The 20389-nt window shown below is 51.7% G+C and overlaps 1 protein-coding gene across 1 annotated transcript in view; it reads left to right on the top strand.

The window, feature by feature from the left end:
• Nucleotides 1–20389, top strand: part of mtss1 (MTSS I-BAR domain containing 1) — a 184804-nt gene that overhangs the window by 82504 nt on the left and 81911 nt on the right. Inside the window, exons 5-7 of the mRNA XM_038802410.1 lie at nucleotides 10118–10202; nucleotides 10414–10505; nucleotides 13897–13971. Of these exons, the coding sequence (XP_038658338.1) occupies nucleotides 10118–10202; nucleotides 10414–10505; nucleotides 13897–13971 (252 nt within the window). The remainder of the gene's footprint in view (nucleotides 1–10117; nucleotides 10203–10413; nucleotides 10506–13896; nucleotides 13972–20389) is intronic.

Genomic DNA, 20389 nt, shown 5'->3' with positions numbered 1-20389 from the left:
TAAACTGGTCTACAAGAGCAAGCCCCACATCTGTGAATGAATTTGTTTATAAACTTTACTTTGAAGATAAGCTTATTAAAAGAGGGCTGTACATCTTGGAGATAGCCTAATTCCGTTTATGTAGTTTACACATCAACTCCTGTTTATATCCAACTTTCCACGTCTGGGAACTCTTCACAGGAACTTTATCCAAAATAAAGGATTGACATCGAACTAAAAAGTTGATATTTGAACCCACGATCAAAAGATTGGTCAAAAAAAAAGATGTTAGCAAGCAGAAAGAGAGATGATGAGACTATAATTCGAGGGATGCGGAGAGCTAGAAAAGTGCAGAGGTGGGAGGAGGGGAGAGATTTGAACGCAGGTTGCTTTAGCGGAAGCCAGCGTGGGTCAGTGAACACAACTGAAGCAAGTTGGGATCTAGACATCAGAGTCCCTTCAAACTGATCGCGGGGAGCTGGCCAAGAGTACATTGGAGTTACCTTGGGAGCTGGCCAAGAGTACATCGGAGTTACCTTGGGAGCTGGCCAAGAGTACATCGGAGTTACCTTGGGAGCTGGCCAAGAGTACATCGGAGTTACCTTGGGAGCTGGCCAAGAGTACATCGGAGTTACCTTGGGAGCTGGCCAAGAGTACATTGGAGTTACCTTGGGAGCTGGCCAAGAGTACATCGGAGTTACCTTGGGAGCTGGCCAAGAGTACATCGGAGTTACCTTGGGAGCTGGCCAAGAGTACATCGGAGTTACCGAATCATAGATCCGGATTCCAGCAGCTGAAGAACTGAGACAGGGACAGGGATGGCGATGGGTGATGTTGTGGAGTTGGAAGTAGGAGGTCTTGGTAAAGGCTTGGAAATGTGGTTCAAAGCTCATCTCGAGGTCAAATACAACACCAAAGTTGCAAATGATCTTGTGCAAGTTGAGAGTTGCCTGGAAAAGGGTTGGATTCAGTGGCGAGTGAACAGAGTTTGTGACAGGGACAGGTAACAAAGACGTGATTATCCCAACATTTAATTGGAATAGTGTCTTGCTCAGCCAGTACTGGATGTTGGGCAAATAGCGATTCCGAGACAGTGGAGGAGTCCAGAGAGGGATTCCGAGACAGTGGAGGAGTCCAGAGAGGGATTCCGAGACAGTGGAGGAGTCCAGAGAGGGATTCCGAGACAGTGGAGGAGTCCAGAGAGGGATTCCGAGACAGTGAAGGAGTCCAGAGAGGGATTCCGAGACAGTGAAGGAGTCCAGAGAGGTTGTGGGGAGATAGAGCTGGGTGTTGTCAGTGTTCATGTGAAAATTAACTCTGTGCTTTTGGATGATGTCGCTGGGAAAAATGGGAAATAGGAGAGGAGCAAAGATAAATGCCAATGTTACTGAGCAGGAAGAGAAGCCATTGTAAGTGATTCTCTGGTTACGATTAGGTACTGGACTGGACCCAGGTGGGGGCAGTCCCACCCAGCTGGACCACAGTGAAGGTGGGTTAGAGGAGGTTGGTGCAGTCAAACATGTCAAAGGCTGCTGGCAGGTGGAGGAGGGCGAGGAGGGGGAAAGTTCACCTTCGTCACAGTGAGTCAGAGTTTCAAAGCTGACGGAGAGATTCAGACAGAGAGTTGTGAAGTGTTTTCAGTATGACCTGTAACATCACTGTTAACATGTGCAAATGTAGTTTCCACTAAAGTAACAGTGGCAGAATGGGAACAACTGGAGAATTTCACCCACAAGGGTTGCCTCTGGCATCAAGGAGCACAGGCTGGTGAATGAACCTTTGTCCCAATTTGAGCTCAGAATTCTGAATTCTCAACATTTCTGTAGAATTATGTCTTTATATAAGATGAGTGTGGAAAATAATTTCCCAAAGGACTAGAAAAGTAATACTTGTACTTCTGCAGAACCTCTCACAATGCCAGATTCCAACCTTCTTCCCAGTCAGTGTAATATTTAATCAAATGTAGGCACTGTTAAAATATAGCAATCATAACAACCAGCTTGATCACAACAGCATCCTGCTGACAACGACAATGTACAGCAACGCTGTGCTGAGTGCTGCTGTTCAGGGATAAATATAGAGCAGACCTTGAATATATTAGCCTGCTGCTCTTCGGATAGTGACCATTGAATCATGTACATCCACCCAAGAGGACATATGGGGCAGTAGAGTTTAGCATCACGTCTCAAAAAACAGCATCTCCAATCATACAGCGCTCCCTCAGTACTGACCCTCTGACAGTGCGGCACTCCCTCAGTACTGACCCTCTGACAGTGCGGCACTCCCTCAGTACTGACCCTCTGACCGTGCGGCACTCTCTCAGTACTGACCCTCTGACAGTGCAGCACTCCCTCAGTACTGACCCTCTGACAGTGCGGCACTCCCTCAGTACTGACCCTCTGACAGTGCGGCACTCCCTCAGTACTGACCCTCTGACAGTGCGGCACTCCCTCAGTACTGACCCTCTGACAGTGCGGCACTCCCTCAGTACTGACCCTCTGACAGTGCAGCAATCCCTCAGTACTGACCCTCTGACAGTGCGGCACTCCCTCAGTACTGACCCTCTGACAGTGCGGCACTCCCTCAGTACTGACCCTCTGACAGTGCGGCACTCCCTCAGTACTGACCCTCTGACAGTGCGGCACTCCCTCAGTACTGACCCTCTGGCAGTGCAGCACTCCCTCAGTACTGACCCTCTGACAGTGCGGCACTCCCTCAGTACTGACCCTCTGACAGTGCGGCACTCCCTCAGTACTGACCCTCTGACAGTGCGGCACTCCCTCAGTACTGACCTTCTGACAGTGCGGCACTCCCTCAGTACTGACCCTCTGACAGTGCGGCACTCCCTCAGTACTGACCCTCTGACAGTGCGGCACTCCCTCAGTACTGACCCTCTGACAGTGCGGCACTCCCTCAGTACTGACCCTCTGACAGTGCAGCACTCCCTCAGTACTGACCCTCTGACAGTGCGGCACTCCCTCAGTACTGACCCTCTGACAGTGCGGCACTCCCTCAGTACTGACCCTCTGACAGTGCAGCACTCCCTCAGTACTGACCCTCTGACAGTGCAGCGCTCCCTCAGTACTGACCCTCTGACAGTGCGGCACTCCCTCAGTACTGACCCTCTGACAGTGCGGCACTCCCTCAGTACTGACCCTCTGACAGTGCGGCACTCCCTCAGTACTGACCCTCTGACAGTGCGGCACTCCCTCAGTACTGACCCTCTGACAGTGCGGCACTCCCTCAGTACTGACCCTCTGACAGTGCAGCACTCCCTCAGTACTGACCCTCTGACAGTGCAGCGCTCCCTCAGTACTGACCCTCTGACAGTGCAACACTCCCTCAGTACTGACCCTCTGACAGTGCGGCACTCCCTCAGTACTGACCCTCTGACAGTGCAGCACTCCCTCAGTACTGACCCTCTGACAGTGCAGCACTCCCTCAGTACTGACCCTCTGACAGTGCGGCACTCCCTCAGTACTGACCCTCTGACAGTGTAGCACTCCCTCAGTACTGACCCTCTGACAGTGTAGCACTCCCTCAGTACTGACCCTCTGACAGTGCAGCACTCCCTCAGTACTGACCCTCTGACAGTGTAGCACTCCCTCAGTACTGACCCTCTGACAGTGCGGCATTCCCTCAGTACTGACCCTCTGACAGTGCGGCACTCCCTCAGTACTGACCCTCTGACAGTGCAGCACTCCCTCAGTACTGACCCTCTGACGGTGCAGCACTCCCTCAGCACTGACCCTCTGACAGTGCAGCACTCCCTCAGTACTGACCCTCTGACAGTGCAGCACTCCCTCAGTACTGACCCTCTGACAGTGCAGCACTCCCTCAGTACTGACCCTCTGACAGTGCAGCACTCCCTCAGTACTGACCCTCTGACAGTGCTAGCACTCCCTCAGTACTGACCCTCTGACAGTGCGGCACTCCCTCAGTACTGACCCTCTGACAGTGCAGCACTCCCTCAGTACTGACCCTCTGACAGTGCAGCACTCCCTCAGTACTGACCCTCTGACAGTGCAGCACTCCCTCAGTACTGACCCTCTGACAGTGCAGCACTCCCTCAGTACTGACCCTCTGACAGTGCAGGCACTCCCTCAGTACTGACCCTCTGACAGTGCAGCACTCCCTCAGTACTGACCCTCTGACAGTGCAGCACTCCCTCAGTACTGACCCTCTGACAGTGCAGCACTCCCTCAGTACTGACCCTCTGACAGTGCAGCACTCCCTCAGTACTGACCCTCTGACAGTGCAGCACTCCCTCAGTACTGACCCTCTGACAGTGCAGCACTCCCTCAGTACTGACCCTCTGACAGTGCAGCACTCCCTCAGTACTGACCCTCTGACAGTGCAGCACTCCCTCAGTTCTGACCCTCTGACAGTGCAGCACTCCCTCAGTACTGACCCTCTGACAGTGCGGCATTCCCTCAGTACTGACCCTCTGACAGTGCAGCATTCCCTCAGTACTGACCCTCTGACAGTGCAGCGCTCCCTCAGTACTGACCCTCTGACAGTGCGGCACTCCCTCAGTACTGACCCTCTGACAGTGCAGCACTCCCTCAGTACTGACCCTCTGACAGTGCGGCACTCCCTCAGTACTGACCCTCTGACAGTGCGGCACTCCCTCAGTACTGACCCTCTGACAGTGCGGTGCTCCCTCAGTACTGACCCTCTGACAGTGCGGCACTCCCTCAGTACTGACCCTCTGACAGTGCAGCACTCCCTCAGTACTGACCCTCTGACAGTGCAGTGCTGTCTATCTGATGACACATTACACCGTGGGTCAGCTTGCCCTCTTGCATGGATGCAAAAGATCCCACAACTAAGATTTCACAGAAGATCTGGGAGTTTTCCCTGGCGTGCTGCTCCATATTTATCTCAACCTCAAATATTTCATAATTTATCTCAGACGTTCGCTGACTTGGCTGATTATCACCCAGTCACTTGTTTGAGGAATTGGGAAAATTTGCATCTCTTGTAACAGACCCAGCAATGATCTGCATCTTTGTGAGAGTGAAGAGTGTCGTGGAAAAATCCTCTGCATGGCCTTCCTCCGATACTGGGCCAATTGTTAAATAATCAGACCACACTTCAGTAAATATTTATACTTGGGCAGGACTGAGCCAGGGTTTGATTCATTGACTGCTCATGGCACTAATTCCAGAGCCCACATTCACATAGCTCAGCTGTGGAGCAGACGTCCGCTGCAGGAATATTGGATCTTGGCAGAGAGAAGTTCAAACAGGCCCGTAATCGGCAATTCAATCAATATTTCATCTGCAAAATATGTTCCAGACACTGACCATTTCAGTGTAGCCATTATGTACCCACACTGTTCAACCGCACTCCAGTCTGTTGGACTATCACTCACACACAGCTCCCCCACTGCCTCAGCCTGACACCCTTCCCTTGATTCACCCTCCCTATCATCACCACTCCGCTTTAGCTAAATGATCTATTCTCACACTTTGTCCCGTTGCCTCAGTATCTTTCTCATTCCTTCCCTCCCCAGGATTTGGGAACTCAGTTGCGTCTCTGATAACTCCAGCAATTGGCTCTGGATTCTCACCGTTACCAGGACTCTTCCTGTGCTTGTCTCAATTTAAACAAATCATACCTTGGGAATGAAGACTCCCTGTGGAAAGTGGAACTTCCTACCTGTAGCCAGTGATAGGGGGAGAAAGAACTGGGGCTTCCTCGAAAATAAAATCCAGAACCCACTGTGAAACATGTCAACAAAATTCAGTACATAGAAACATAGAAGAAGGAGGAGGCCATTAAGCCCTTCCAGCCTGCTCCGTCATTCATTATGAAATGAATGAAAATGAAAATCGCTTATTGTCACGAGTAGGCTTCAAATGAAGTTGCTGTGAAAAGCCCCTAGTCGCCACATTCAGCGCCTGTTCGAGAAGGCTGTTACGGGAATTGAACCGTGCTGCTGGCCTGCCTTGGTCTGCTTTAAAAGCCAGCGATTTAGCCCTGTGCTAAACAGCCCATGGCTGATTATCACGTTCAATAGCCTGTTCCTGCCTTCCCCGCGGATCCTTTAATCCCTTTAGCCCCAAGAGCTATATCTTTTTATTTGTTTGTTTTTTTTAAAATTAGGGTTTTTCCAATTAAGGGGCAATTTAACGTGGCCAATCCGCATAACCTGCACATCTTTGGGCTGTGGGGGTGAAACCCACGCAGGCACGGGGAGAATGTGCAAACTCCACACGGACAGTGACCCAGGGCCGGGATTCGAACCTGGGACCTCGGCGCCGTGAGGCAGCAATGCTAACCACTGTGCCACAGTGCTCTCCCCAGAGCTATATTTAATAATAATAATGTTTATTATTGTCACAAGTAGGCTTACATTAACACTGCAATTAAGTTATTGTGAAAAGCCCCTAGTCACCACATTCCGGCGCCTGTTCGGGTACACTGAGGGAGAATTCAGAATGTCCAATTCACCTAACAGCACGTCTTTCGGGACTTGTGGGAGGAAACTCCGCAGACAGGAAGGGAATGGGTGACCACCCGACAGAGCAAGAGAGCGAGGCAGGTAGTACATCCCCTGCAGAACAGATATACCGCTTTGTTAAGGAGAATGGCCTCTCGGGGGAAACAGCAACAGCCAAACCCGTGGCCCCACGGTTGGTTCTGCTGCAGAGGGGAGGGGGGATAAGTGTGACAGTGCAATAGTTATCGGGGATTCAATTGTAAGGGGAATAGACAGGCGTTTCTGTGGCTGCAAACGAGACTCCAGGACAGTGTGTTGCCTTCCTGGTGCTATGGTCAAGGTTGTCTCGGAGCGGATATAGGACATTCTGGAGGGGGAAGGTGAACAGCCAGTGGTCGTGGTCACATCGGTAAAAACGACACAGGTAAAGAAAGGGACGGGATCCTAAAAGCAGAATATAGGGAGCTGGGAAGGAAGTTAAGAAATCGGATCTCGAAGGTAGTGATCTGAGGATTACTGTCGGTGCCACGTGCTAGTCAGAGTAGAAATGACAGGATATATAGGATGAATACGTGGCTGTAGAAATGGTGTCAGGGGGAGGGTTTCAGATTCCTGGGGCATTGGGACCGGTTCTGGGGGAGGTGGGACCTGTACAAACCGGACGGGTTACACCTGGGCAGGACTGGAACTGATGTCCTGGGGAGGCTATTTGCTAGAGTGGTTGGGGAGGGTTTAAACTAATGTGGCAGGGGGATGGGAACCGATGCAAGGAGTCAGAGAAAGAGGGAGCAAGGACAAAAACAAAAGGTAGAAAAGTGAATAAGAAAAGTGATAGGTGGAGAAACCAAGGACAAAATACAAACAGGGCAGTAGAGAAAAATATTCCCAGCAGGTGCAGCAGGCGGTAAAGAAGGCTAATGGTATGTTGGCCTTCATTGCGAGAGGTTTCGAGTATTGAAGCAGGGATGTGTTGCTGCAATTATATCGGACCTTGGAGAAGCCACACCTGGAATGTTTTGTGCAGTTTTGGTCTCCTTCTCTGAGGAAGGATGTTCTTGCTCTCGAGGGAGAGCAGCGAAGGTTTACCAGATTGATTCCAGGGTCATATGAGGAGAGATTGACTAGGTTGGGATTGTTCTTGCTGGTGTTCAGAAGAATGAGGGGGGATCTCAGAGAGACTTATAAAATTCTAACAGGACTAGACAGGGTAGATGCAGGGAAGATGTTACCAATGATGGGTGTGTCCAGAACCAGGGGTCACAGCCTGAGGATTCTGGGTAAACCATTTCAGACAGAGATAAGGAGACATTTCTGAGTGGTGAGCCTGTGGAATTTATTACCACAGGAAGTAGTTGATGCTAAAACTTTGAATATATTCAAGAGGCGGCTGGATATAGCACTTGGAGAGAATGGGATCAAAGGCTATGGGGAGAAAGCAGGATTAGGCTATCGAGTTGGATGATCAGCCATGATCGTGATGAATGGCAAAGCAGGCTCGAAGGGCCAAAAGGCCTCCTCCTGCTCCTATCTTCTATGTATCTATGTGTGTATACATGTTCTGAGGGTCTCTGCCTCCACCCCCCTTTCAGGCAGCGAGTTCCAGACTCCCACCACCCTCTGGGTGAAAAGGTTTTCTTCATCTGAGTCCTAAATGACCCACTCCACATCCTGACTGAGTGTGTGACCCCCCCAACTCCAGACGTCAAGGCAAAGACTCTTTCAGCCAATATGTCAGCTTTTGGTTGTAACTTGCACGTTGGAATTTGTTCGACTCTTCAGGGAGTAGCTCTCTGGTCATCACTTTGATTCTTGTTGAAGGTGTGTTTGAATATCTGAGAGACAGTAGATCCCGTGTTGAGCAATAAAATGGCAAATTCCTGCAGGCTTCAAACTGGCCTTCAGCTCTCCAGGTCCTAAACTCTGTAACCCCCCCACCCCCGAAAAGCCACTCCTTTGTTTTTGAACATTTTGACATCTCATGACCCTGTAGTGTGTCAATTTTTGTTTGACTTACGTTGTTGTGAAGTAGCTTGGGGTACTTTCATAATTAACAGTGTGATGTGGGCGTCGCTGGCTGGACCAGCATTTGTTGCCTATCCCTAATTATCCTTGAACTGAGTGACTCGCTCGGCCGTTTCGGAGGCTGTGATGTGGAAATGCCGGCGTTGGACTGGGGTGAGCGCAGTAAGAAGTCTGACACCAGGTTAAAGTCCAACAGGTTTGTTTCAAACACCAGCTTTCAGAGCACAGCTCCTTCCTCAGGTCAATGGAGAGGTATGTTCCAGAAACATTTATATAGAGAGTCAATGATGCAAGGACTCGCATTCAAAGTATCATCTTGCATCACTGACTTTGTCTTTATATGTATTTGTGGAAACCACCTGTTTACTCACCTGAGGAAGGAGCAGTGCTCCGAAAGCTATTGATTTCAAACAAACGTGTTGGACTTTAACCTGGTGCTGTAAGGTTTCAGAGGACAGTAAAGAGTCCACCACATTGCTGTGGGTTTGGAGTCACATGTAGGCCAGACCGAGTAAAGACGGCAGATTTCCTTCCCTAAAGGACAATTGGATTTGTTTATTGTCACGTGTACCGAGGTACAGTGAAAAGTATTTTTCTGCGAGCAGCTCAACAGATCAGTACATGAAAAAAAAACATAATAGGGCAACACAGGATACACGATATAAATACATAGACACCGGCATCTGACAGAAGTGAACAACAAATTAAAATTGAATCCAAATCAAAATCTGCTTTCAGACAACCTGCCCAAGTGTTAACTATTTGGGTGTTTTACTTAGTTAATGATGAGGAAACTCTCTCTCTAATACCCTGAGCTGTGGAATCCGGGGCAATTTGAAACCTCGCTTTGTGCTAAAAGGGGAATCTAATTGCAGATAGTTAGTTATTTAAACTCCAAACGTGAACCTCAGAATCCTTTCCACCAGAATGACTCCGAAATAGAAACCAGATACAGTGTTGAAGAATCCCAGCCAACCTGTAATCTGGACATTTTAAATTTTCCCACAGTTTGCAGTTTGACTTGACTATTTATTTGAGAAACCCTGGCTGCTGTATTTTGGGGGGGGATGGGATAAATTTGTCTTCGTACCCACACGGCTGTCTCTCTGCTGTTCCTCAGCACGATACATTCAGACGATTCGTGTCAGGAACGGATGGATATTGGGGATGGACAATCTTGGATTGGATTTGTTACGTGTACCGAAGTACAGTGAAAAGTATTTTTTTGCGAGCAGCTCAATCAGATTATTATATAAATGAAAAGAAAAGAAAATATATAATTGGGCAACACAAGGTCCACAATGTAACTAGAAAACACTGGCATCAGGTGAAGCATACAGGAGTGTTGAGTTAATCAGGCGTTTAGGAGTCTGGTAACAGCGGGAAAGAAGCAGTTTTTGGATGGATATTGGGGACGGATATTGGGGGTGGATAAAGTTCCCTCTACATTGTCCCCATCAAACAGTCCCAGGATAGGTAGAGCACGGAGTTAGATACAGTTCAGCACGGGTTAGATACAGAGTAAAGCTCCCTCTACACTGTCCCCATCAAACACTCCCAGGACAGGTACAGCACGGGGTTAGATACAGAGTAAAGCTCCCTCTGGACTGTACTAATGTAAATGAATTAATTGAAGTAATTGATATGTTTTCTATATTTTTATTTCAGGTGCCACTAAGGAGATTGGTTCAGCTCTGACCAGGATGTGTATGAGACACCGCAGCATCGAGACGAGGCTCAAACAGCTCACTGCGTCAGTCTGTTTTACAAATTATCTTCATTTTTCAAACAAACCCTCTACCTCAATTTTTGCTCTCTGCTGGACCCACTTTATCTCATTCTCTTGTTCTTCTTCTCACTCTCTCTTCTTTTATCATGCTTTTTCTATATCTCCCTCTCTCTCTTGCTCCCTGAACACACTTCCCCATCACTTACTGAGTTGTTTGTTTCCTTGTCCCTGACAGGGCTCTGACAGACAGCCTGATAAGCCCTCTGGAGGGTCGAATCGAGGAGTGGAAGAAAATGGCTAATCAACTGGACAAAGACCACGCCAAGGGTAACTGACCTGGCGTTCACCATCCGGCCCGAGAATCCCGCTAGCAATTCAGCGATCTCTGTCCGTCCCAACTGCTCACCCTCACAGTCAGCCCCTTCACTCACCGTTACGTCCCATCGCTGCCCCTCATGGCTCAACGCTCCCCCTCGCTGCCACCCCCCCCGCTCCCCCCACCCCACCCCCGCCGCTCTCCCCTCCCACCCGCCACCCCCCCCTCCCACCCCCCGCCCACGCGCCCCCCTCCCCCGCCGCCCACTCCCCCTGCTGCCACCCCGCCGCTCCCCCTCGCTGCCACCCCGCCGCTCCCCTCCACCCCGCTCCCCCCCCCGCCCCCCCCCCCCCTCCCCCACCCCGCCGCTCCCCCTCGCCCCGCCGCTCCCCCTCCTCACCCCGCCCTCCCCCTCACCTCACCCCGCTCCCCCTCGCTGCCACCCCGCCCTCCCCCTCGCTGCCACCCCGCCGCTCCCCCTCGCTGCCACCCCGCCGCTCCCCCTCGCTGCCACCCCGCCGCTCCCCCTCGCTGCCACCCCGCCGCTCCCCCTCCCACCCCGCCGCTACCCCGCCGCTCCCCCTCCCACCCCGCCCCGCCACTCCCCCTCCCACCCCGCCACTCCCCCTCCCACCCCGCCACTCCCCCTCCCACCCCGCCGCTCCCCCTCCCCCACCCCGCCGCTCCCCCTCCCCCCCGCCTCTCCCCCTCCCACCCCGCCACTCCCCCTCCCCCCCCTCCCCCGACCGCCGCTCCCCTCGCTGCCACCCCCGCCGCTCCCGTCCCACCCCCGCTCCCCCCCCCAACCCGCCACTCCCCCTCCCACCCCGCCGCTCCCCCTCCCACCCCACCGCTCCCATCCCCTCCCCCTCCCACCCGCCGCTCCCCCCGCACTCCCCGTCCACCCCGCCGCTCCCCCTCCCACCCCGCCGCTCCCCCTCCCACCCCGCCGCTCCCCCTCCCACCCCGCCACTCCCCCTCCCACCCTGCCGCTCCCCCTCCCACCCCGCCGCTCCCCCGCACTCCCCGTCCCACCCCGCCGCTCCCCCTCCCATCCCGCCGCTCCCCCTCCCACCCCACCACTCCCCCTCCCACCCCGCCACTCCCCCTCCCATCCCCCACTCCCCCTCCACCCCGCCGCTCCCCCTCCCACCCCGCCGCTCCCCCTCCCACCCCGCCACTCCCCCTCCCACCCCGCCGCTCCCCCTCGCTGCCACCCCGCCGCTCCCCCCCCCCCCCCGCCACTCCCCCTCCCACCCCGCCGCTCCCCCTCCCACCCCGCCGCTCCCCCTCCCACCCCGCCGCTCCCCCTCCCACCCCGCCGCTCCCCCTCCCACCCCGCCACTCCCCCCCCACCCCGCCACTCCCCTCCCACCCCGCCGCTCCCCCTCCCACCCCGCCGCTCCCCCTCCCACCCCGCCGCTCCCCCTCCCACCCCGCCGCTCCCCCTCCCACCCCGCCGCTCCCCCTCCCACCCACCCCTCCCCCTCCCACCCACCGTCTCCCATCCCGCTCCCCCTCCCACCCCGCCGCTCCCCCCGCACTCCCCGTCCCACCCCCGCCGCTGCCCCCTCCCACCCCGCCGCTCCCCCTCCCACCGCCGACGCCCCCCTCCCCCACCCGCCACTCCCCCCTCCCACCCCGCCGCTCCCCCTCCCACCCCGCCGCTCCCCCTCCCACCCCACCGCTCCCCATCCCGCTCCCCCCTCCCACCCCGCCGCTCCCCCGCTTCCCCGCCCCCCCCGCCACTCCCCCTCCACCCCGCCGCTCCCCCTCCCACCCCGCCACTCCCCCTCCAACCCCCGCCGCTCCCCGTCCCACCCCGCCGCTCCCCGTCCCACCCCGCCACTCCCCCCTCCCCCACCCGCCACTCCCCCTCCCACCCCGCCGCTCCCCCTCCCACCCCCCCTCCCCTCCCACCCCGCCGCTCCCCCTCCCTCGCACCCCTCCCCACTACCTCGCTCCCCACCACTCTCCCTCCCACCCCGCACTCCCCCTCGTGCCCTACGCTCCCCCTCGTGGTCCGCCACGCCGCTCTCCCTCGCTGCCGGACTGCCTCGCCGCTCTATCCCATCCCCCTCTCTATCCGTGGACTCCACATTTATTTCCCTCAAGCGGCTCCTGTTCCACCACTCTCACTGGCAGTGAGTTCCAGAGTTCATCCTCACATTCCTGCTGCATCTGCAACCTTAAATATGTGTCCCCCTCGTCCCTACGTCCTCGGGCAATGGGACCAGCTTTTCCTTGGTCCACCTTATCCAAACCTGTCATAATTCTGTACACCTTGAACAAATTTCCTTAATTCTCCTGGCAGCAAAGGGGACTAATCCCTGCTTCCCAACCAAAATATGCAGCTGAACTCGTCCATGTTGCCAAAGGTGCAGCAAAATCATATTGTGATGCAGTGTCTGTGCACAAGTGTCCAGGACTAGGGTACAAGATTGTGTGGCTTCCTCTCAGAGCATGAGGACCCCCTGCCCCCCAGCTGAGATTGGACCTGATATTGCTGAAGGAGGTGATGAGGAGCAGAATGAATCTGTAGTTAGCCCACTGCTGCATACACACCATCTCCTAGTCCCTTCTCGCCCAGTGCTGTACACAACTTTCATTAAATACAGGTCTGTGCGTGTTCCCAGATAATGATTGGGCAAGCGGCTCATGGAAACTGCTCCCAGAATTCTGGCATGGAATTTGTGGTCTGCGGAACAAATTGTGACATGTCATCAGCAACAGTTCACAGAGCTGGTTGTCAAATGTCAAATAAAACATCAAAACAAGCTACTGCTACGTCTGTTAAACTCACTTCAAAGAACAAAGAAAAGTACAGGACAGGAACAGGCCCTTCGGCCCTCCAAGCCTGTGCTGACCATGCTGCCCGTCTAAACTAAAATCTTCTACACTTCCTGGGTCCGTATCCCTCTATTCCCATCCTATCCATGTATTTGTCAAGATGCCCCTTAAACGTCACTATCGTCCCTGCTTCCACCACCTCCTCCGGCAGCGAGTTCCAGGCACCCGCTACCCTCTGTGTAAAAAGCTTGCCTCGTGCATCTCCTCTAAACCTTGCCCCTCACACCTTAAACCTATGCCCCCTAGTAATTGATCCCTCTACCTTGGGGAAAAACCTCTGACTACCCACTCTGTCTGTGCCCCTCATAATTTTGTCGACCTCTATCAGGTCGCCCCTCAACCTCCGTCGTTCCCATGAAAACAAACCAAGTTTATTCAACCGCTCGTCATAGCTAATGCCCTCCGTACCAGGCAACATCCTGGTAAATCTCTTCTGCACCCTCTCTAAAGCCTCCACATCCTTCTGCCGACCAGAATTGTACACTAAACTCCAAGTGTGGTCATTTTAAACCCTCTTCACTAACGGTGTCTCTCCTCTGCTTATTTTTGCAGAATACAAGAAAGCTCGACAGGAGATTAAGAAGAAATCGTCTGATACACTGAAACTGCAGAAGAAAGTGAAAAAAGGTTTGTGAAAGTTGGAAAATCTCGGTTTACCAATCCCACGTATTTGACAGTCTTGAGGGGCTGATGGGAAGTCTTCTGTTATTGAGTGTCTATCGGCCAAGTTCAGACAAGGGAAAAACCCAAGAGGAACCAGGCAACTGAATGCGACTCTCAATAACCTGGAAGTATTACAAATGAAACAATTAGACATTTCTTCACCCTCTCCGTGTTTCCACTTACTAACCATCCATTGTTTAATATACAAGCTGAGAATGAAACACCTTACATAACAATTATCGCAAGAGAGTTCTGCGGAAATGATTAAACGTTGTCCGAAATTAAGGGTTTGCTCGTCAGACATCCCTCCTTTCTCCTTTATGAAATTATGGTAGAGGAGGGAAAGAGCTTCAGCTGAATATACAAACCCAGTGTGGGAAGTAAGATGAAGAATGAAATATCTTTTGTCATTTTGTAAATGAAGGAAAGGGAGGAACTTGCATTCTAAACAAATCCTGTGACTCTTAACGATTGGAATGTGAGCCTAGTTACGATCCCAGTTTAACATTTTTTAATAAAACCTGGAGGACCAGAGTCACAGGATGGCTAATTAGTTTAACAAGAAAACATTATTCAACATTAAAAAATTTGGATTATTATAAAATACTTCTTTACTCCCCCCTTAGCTTAATGAATACACACAGATTTAAAGGTTAATATGGATTACAAGTACATCTTAAATTACAATGGTCTCATTAACAGAAAAGTCCCTTTCAAGCACACATGGTGACTGTGGTCAAATGCACTCCGTCTGCTCTGAAGTGTCTGTGGTTTTCTCCTCCCAATCCCTCCAGATGATCAGATGAGAGTTTACAAACTCCATTCCCAAAAACACACTTTAATATCTTCTCTCCTCATTATGATTTCCCCGAGTGGTTTGCATTCTGAAATCCAGTCAAGGTCTTACAAATTACCCTTTTAAAGAAAGCTTCTGCTCCACTTTTAGCGGAGAATCAGTCCAGGATTTTACACCACCCCTTTTAGATTTCCTTTGTCTTATATGTTTTACTCCAAGATCCAGCCACTGATTTCCATAAATAATAAATAGCTATTTTAACTCACGTTTCACAGACTAGCAAAATCTCACAAACCTGAAAATCACTCCAGATATCTTTCTGACACCTCTGCCTTCTTCTCAACTCTCTCTATCGTTACTGAACAGTTCTCTGTTCCAGTACCTTTAACTTCTGGCTTCCTGGAAACTTTTCTTCATTTTCTACTTTCCTGAGCTATCTGTTTTTCAGATTTCTGCACTTGTTTTCTTAACCGTTGCTTTACATCCAACAAAGCTGATAGAGATGTTCCCTCTCTAGTCTTCATAGCATCAGAGGATCCCTACAGTGCAGAATGAGGCCATTTGGCCCATCGAGTCTGCACCGACTCTCTGAAAGAGCACCTTACCTACGTCTACTCCCCCATCCCATCCACCCTGTAACCTAACCTGGCACTAAGGAGCAATTTAGCATGACCAAACCACGTAACCTGCTCATCTTTGGACTGTGGGAGGAAACCAGAGCACCCGGAGGAAACCCAGGCAGGCACGGGGAGAGTTCCACACAGTCATCCAAGGTCAGAATTAAACCTGGGCCCCTGGCGCTGTGAGGTAGCATTGCTAACTACGGTGCTGCCCCTGAACTAACTGCTTGTAGCAGAGCTGTACGAACTGCCTTCTCTCTCTCTACCTATCTCAACCTCCCACAAATTCAGCTAAAATTAAAACCTAAATGATTCTCTAGCTTACAAGGCCCCAGTTGCTAAGCAACTCCCACATGCCTACGCCTTTTATTCTTCACGCCGTTGCCCCCTCTAAACGCAAAGTTGAAAATTGACCAACCCCCACACATACAAACACCTTTGTCCAGCATGAATCTAACTCTAGGGTTTTCCCTTCCAGGCACAGAAACAGTAAATTAAACCCACTTCAAACTTATTTCTAATGTTTACTAATACAATTCTAATTCCCTTCAAAAAGTTTTCATAAGACTGGGATAAAAGGATTAAATGAAATAAAACTCTGTCTTGGTGAAGTGGGAAATAAACAGCATCAGAAACCTACCTTGAGGCCAATTTCTCGCTCATTGGTGATACTTGTAACCTTGTTATATTTACAGGCAGTTCTCAGTCTCTGAATCCGCTCCTCGGTAAATGGTCGTCTTTTTCCCTAAATGTGTTGACCATAATTCTAAATGAGATCCCTGGGGAATCATCAACATTCTTTCCCTTATGGTTGAGGCAGCAGATGGTGCAGTGAATGAGCACTGCAACTCATACAATCATAGAATTTACAGGGCAGAAGGAGGCCATTCGGCCCATCGATTCTGCACAGGCTCTTGGAAAGAGCACCCTACCCAAGCCCACATCGCCACCCTATCCCCATAATCCAGTAACCCCACCTAACCTTTTTGGACACTAAGGGGAAACTTAGCATGGCCAATCCACCTAACCTGCACGTCTTTGGACTGAGGGAGGAAACCGGAGCACCCGGAGGAAACCCACGCACACACGGGGAGAACGTGCAGACTCCGCACAGACAGTGACCCAAACCGGGAATCGAACCTGGGACCCTGGAGCTGTGAAGCAACAGTGCTAACCACTGTGCTACGTGCCGCCCACGTATCTGTTGGTCTGGGGTGATGGCGAGGGAGCAGGACTAGGAGGATGCAATAGGCTAGGGTTGGGGTCCCCTTTCCTGAGACCCTGCTGGAAATGGCAAATTACATCTGCATTTTCCATAGATACAGAGATATTTGGACAATTCAAGGTAAACAGCACCTCGCTGCCCATCATGGTTTCCTGGCCGACCAGTTCTCACTGACGTGGTTTATGTGGGATGGACAGGCAGTTGGGCTCCTTCACAAAGGAATAAAAGATGAGAGAGCGTATCCCCAGGTAGCTGCAGTTATCAATGTTGGAACCTCACCCAGAGCCAATTTGTGAACAATTCATTAATGGATTAATAACAGACTAGTGACCATTGAGCAGAAAAGTCAAGCCCTGTGGTTTGAGAATCAATCCTCTAGCAAGCGATGGTTACCATCAGCTGATTTGATTTGATGTATTATTGTCACATGTATTAGTATACAGTGAAAAGTATTGTTTCTTGCATGCTGTACAAACAATGCATACCATACATAGGGAAGGAAGGAGAGACTGCAGAATATAATGTTACAGTTATAGCAAGGTGTAGAGAAAAGATCAACTTAATGGAGGAACAAACTGAATTGAGCTGTTGATTAGGGCACGGGAGGTGCTGCGCGTAATTGCAGAAGGATTTTCCTGACTTTGGATTTAATTCTCACTGGGAGTTTCTGCTGCTTAACCTGGGAGAGGAAACAGAGGGTCAGGGCCCATTGTCGGGCTGGACGTTTACGAATTCTGATTTTCTGTAGCTCCTTTTGTAACCACCAAAGGTCCCAAAGTGCTTGCAACAACAACTTGTACTTGTATAGCGCCTTCAATGTCACAAAACGTACCAAAGCATTTCTCAGGAGCTTTATGAAGCAGAGTCCGCACTGAGCCATGAGCTGCTAGTCAGGCGAATGGTTAAAAGTTTGTGGTTTTTAAGGAGCAGGGTAAAGGAAGAGTGGGAGGCGGAGAGGTTTAGGGAGGGTATTCCAGAGCTTCGGACCCAGGCAGCCAGAAGGCACAGCCACCAGTAGCGGGGTAATTAAAATCAGAGCTGCTCAGGGGGCCAGGTAGAGCAGGGCACAGATATCCCGAAGGGGGGGGGGGGGGCATTTATTTGCTGAAATTTAAAAATCAAGGCGTTGTTTAACTGGGGGCCGATATAGATCATCGAGCAAACCCGTGATGGGGAACAGGAGTTGCTGCGTTGAAGGACAAATAGAACAGAAATGGAATATTGGGGAGCGGCCCACAGTGTGTTTGAATAGTGACGTCCAGGGGTAACAGAGACATGGCCAAAGGTTTCAGCAGCTGATACTCTGAGGCGAGGGTGGAGGTGGGATATGGTTCAGAGGTGGAAATGGGTGGTTTCAGTGTGAATAGGAGATCGAAGCTTATCTTGGGGTCAGAAATAAAACTGAGGTTGCAAACAGTTTTGTTTAGCCTCAGAACGTTATTAGGGAGAGAGATGGAGCCGGTAGCTGGGGACTGCGTTTCAGATGGAGTCGGTAGCTGGGGACTGCGTTTCAGATGGAGTCGGTAGCTGGGGACTGCGTTTCAGATGGAGTCGGTAGCTGGGGACTGCGTTTCAGATGGAGTCGGTAGCTGGGGACTGCGTTTCAGATGGAGTCGGTAGCTGGGGACTGCGTTTCAGATGGAGCCGGTAGCTGGGGCTGCGTTTCAGATGGAGTTGGCGGCTGGAGACTGCATTTCAGATGGAGTCGGTGGCTGGAGACTGCGTTTCAGATGGAGCCGGTAGCTGGGGACTGCGTTTCAGATGGAGCCGGTAGCTGGGGACAGTGTTTCAGATGGAGCCGGTAGCTGGGGACGGCGTTTCAGATGGAGCCGGTGGCTGGAGACTGCGTTTCAGATTGTGTCGGTAGCTGGGGACTGCGTTTCAGATGGAGCCAGTAGCTGGGGACTGCGTTTCAGATGGAGCCGGTGGCTGGGGACGGTGTTTCAGATGGAGACGGTAGCTGGGGACGGTGTTTCAGATGGAGACGGTAGCTGGAGACTGCGTTTCAGATGGAGCCGGTAGCTGGGGACTGCGTTTCAGATGGAGCCGGTAGCTGGAGACTGCGTTTCAGATGGAGCCGGTAGCTGGGGACTGCGTTTCAGATGGAGCCGGTAGCTGGAGACTGCGTTTCAGATGGAGCCGGTAGCTGGGGACGGCGTTTCAGATGGAGCCGGTAGCTGGGGACGGCGTTTCAGATGGAGTCGGTAGCTGGGGACTGCGTTTCAGATTGTGTCGGTAGCTGGGGACTGCGTTTCAGATGGAGCCGGTAGCTGGAGACGGTGTTTCAGATGGAGCCGGTAGCTGGGGACTGCGTTTCAGATTGGTTAGGTTGAGGGGACTGTGGCTGCGTTGAGATTCCCAGAGGACGAAGTGAAGTTGAGCGAGACTTGAAGACTCTGGGAGGTGAGGAATCTCTTGAGGGAGACGGAGCTGGAAACATTTTATTATTGAAGGAAAGCGTACATTATTTATAAAAGAGAGCCTCCGTTTTGGGTGATTTCCTCACTGCCTCGTCAGCATCTTGACACCTCCTATTTGTGAGGGAATGTTTAGAAGTTGATGCTTAACTTAATGCTTTAGAAAATAGGTTTAAAAATGATTTAACATGCCTACTTTTTAAGCCTCTTTTCTGACCCGGTTTTTACATGTGAAAGTACGAGTGAGGGTAATCTTAGTTTCAGGTTGCGTTCTGTCAGTGTCTGTGTTGAGTCACTTCATATTTAGCAGCTTATATTGGTCAATGGAAATGATGACCTGTCTGTTGGAGGTTAACCACTGGAATTGGAAAATTCTCCTTCAAAGTGATGAATGAATTGAATCGAATGTAACCACCCCACCCCCCTCCCAGCTCCGTTTCACTCTTGTTCCTTTGGATTGCAGCTCAGTGATGGCTGATGAAAGTTCCTGCATTGTGCATGAAGGGTTGGGTGTGATACCTTATAGTATTCACTTAACCCCACCCCCACCGAATCCCTCCTCTTTAGATGGTGCTGGCTCACATTGTCCCCAAGTGTGAACCTCTGCAGTGAGGGTTGGCAAGATGTTCAATGGAGTGGGGGTATCTGGGAGAATCCACCCAGTCTCTGATATCCCTCAATCTTCCTCAGAGCCGGGGAGGTCTCCCCAGTGTCCTGCAGCCAATATTTATCAAACAACATCATTAAATTTAGAGTACCGAGCAATTATCGCACTGCTGTTTGTGAGAGTCGCAGAATCACACAATACAGAAAAGACCCTTCAGCCCATCGAATCTACACCGATGCATGGAGGGGGGTGGTGGGGGGGGGGGGGGGGGGGGGTGGGGGGGGGGGCGGGGGGGGGGGGGGGGGGTCCGCAGGGATTAGCCAACAGAAGAAAGTTACCCTGCTGATTTTATTCATTTTCTGGATCACTGAGCTCAGAGATTTAGAGTACCCAATTCATTTTTTCCAATTAAGGGGCAATTTAGCGTGGCCAATCCATTTACCCTGCACATCTTTGGGTTGTGGGTCCGGAACCCACGCAAACACGGGGTGAATGTGCAAACTCCACACAGATAGCGACCCAGAGCCGGGATCGAACCCGGGACCTCGGCGCTGTGAGGCAGCAGTGCTAACCACTGCGTCAACGCGTTGCCTGCTCAGAGATAAAGATTTTCAACGTTAGAAGCCTGGGACTTGTTGTAATTTACTGGTCATAGCCAGTGCTCCTTCACATTAGATCATGGCCGTAGAGGGAGTTGTCTATTGTCAACTAATTGTA

Source organism: Scyliorhinus canicula, chromosome 7 (genome assembly GCF_902713615.1).
Source record: "Scyliorhinus canicula chromosome 7, sScyCan1.1, whole genome shotgun sequence".
Classification (NCBI taxonomy): domain Eukaryota; kingdom Metazoa; phylum Chordata; class Chondrichthyes; order Carcharhiniformes; family Scyliorhinidae; genus Scyliorhinus; species Scyliorhinus canicula.
Note: the sequence above shows the minus strand (reverse complement) of the source record. Positions and strands in the feature narration are given on the sequence as shown.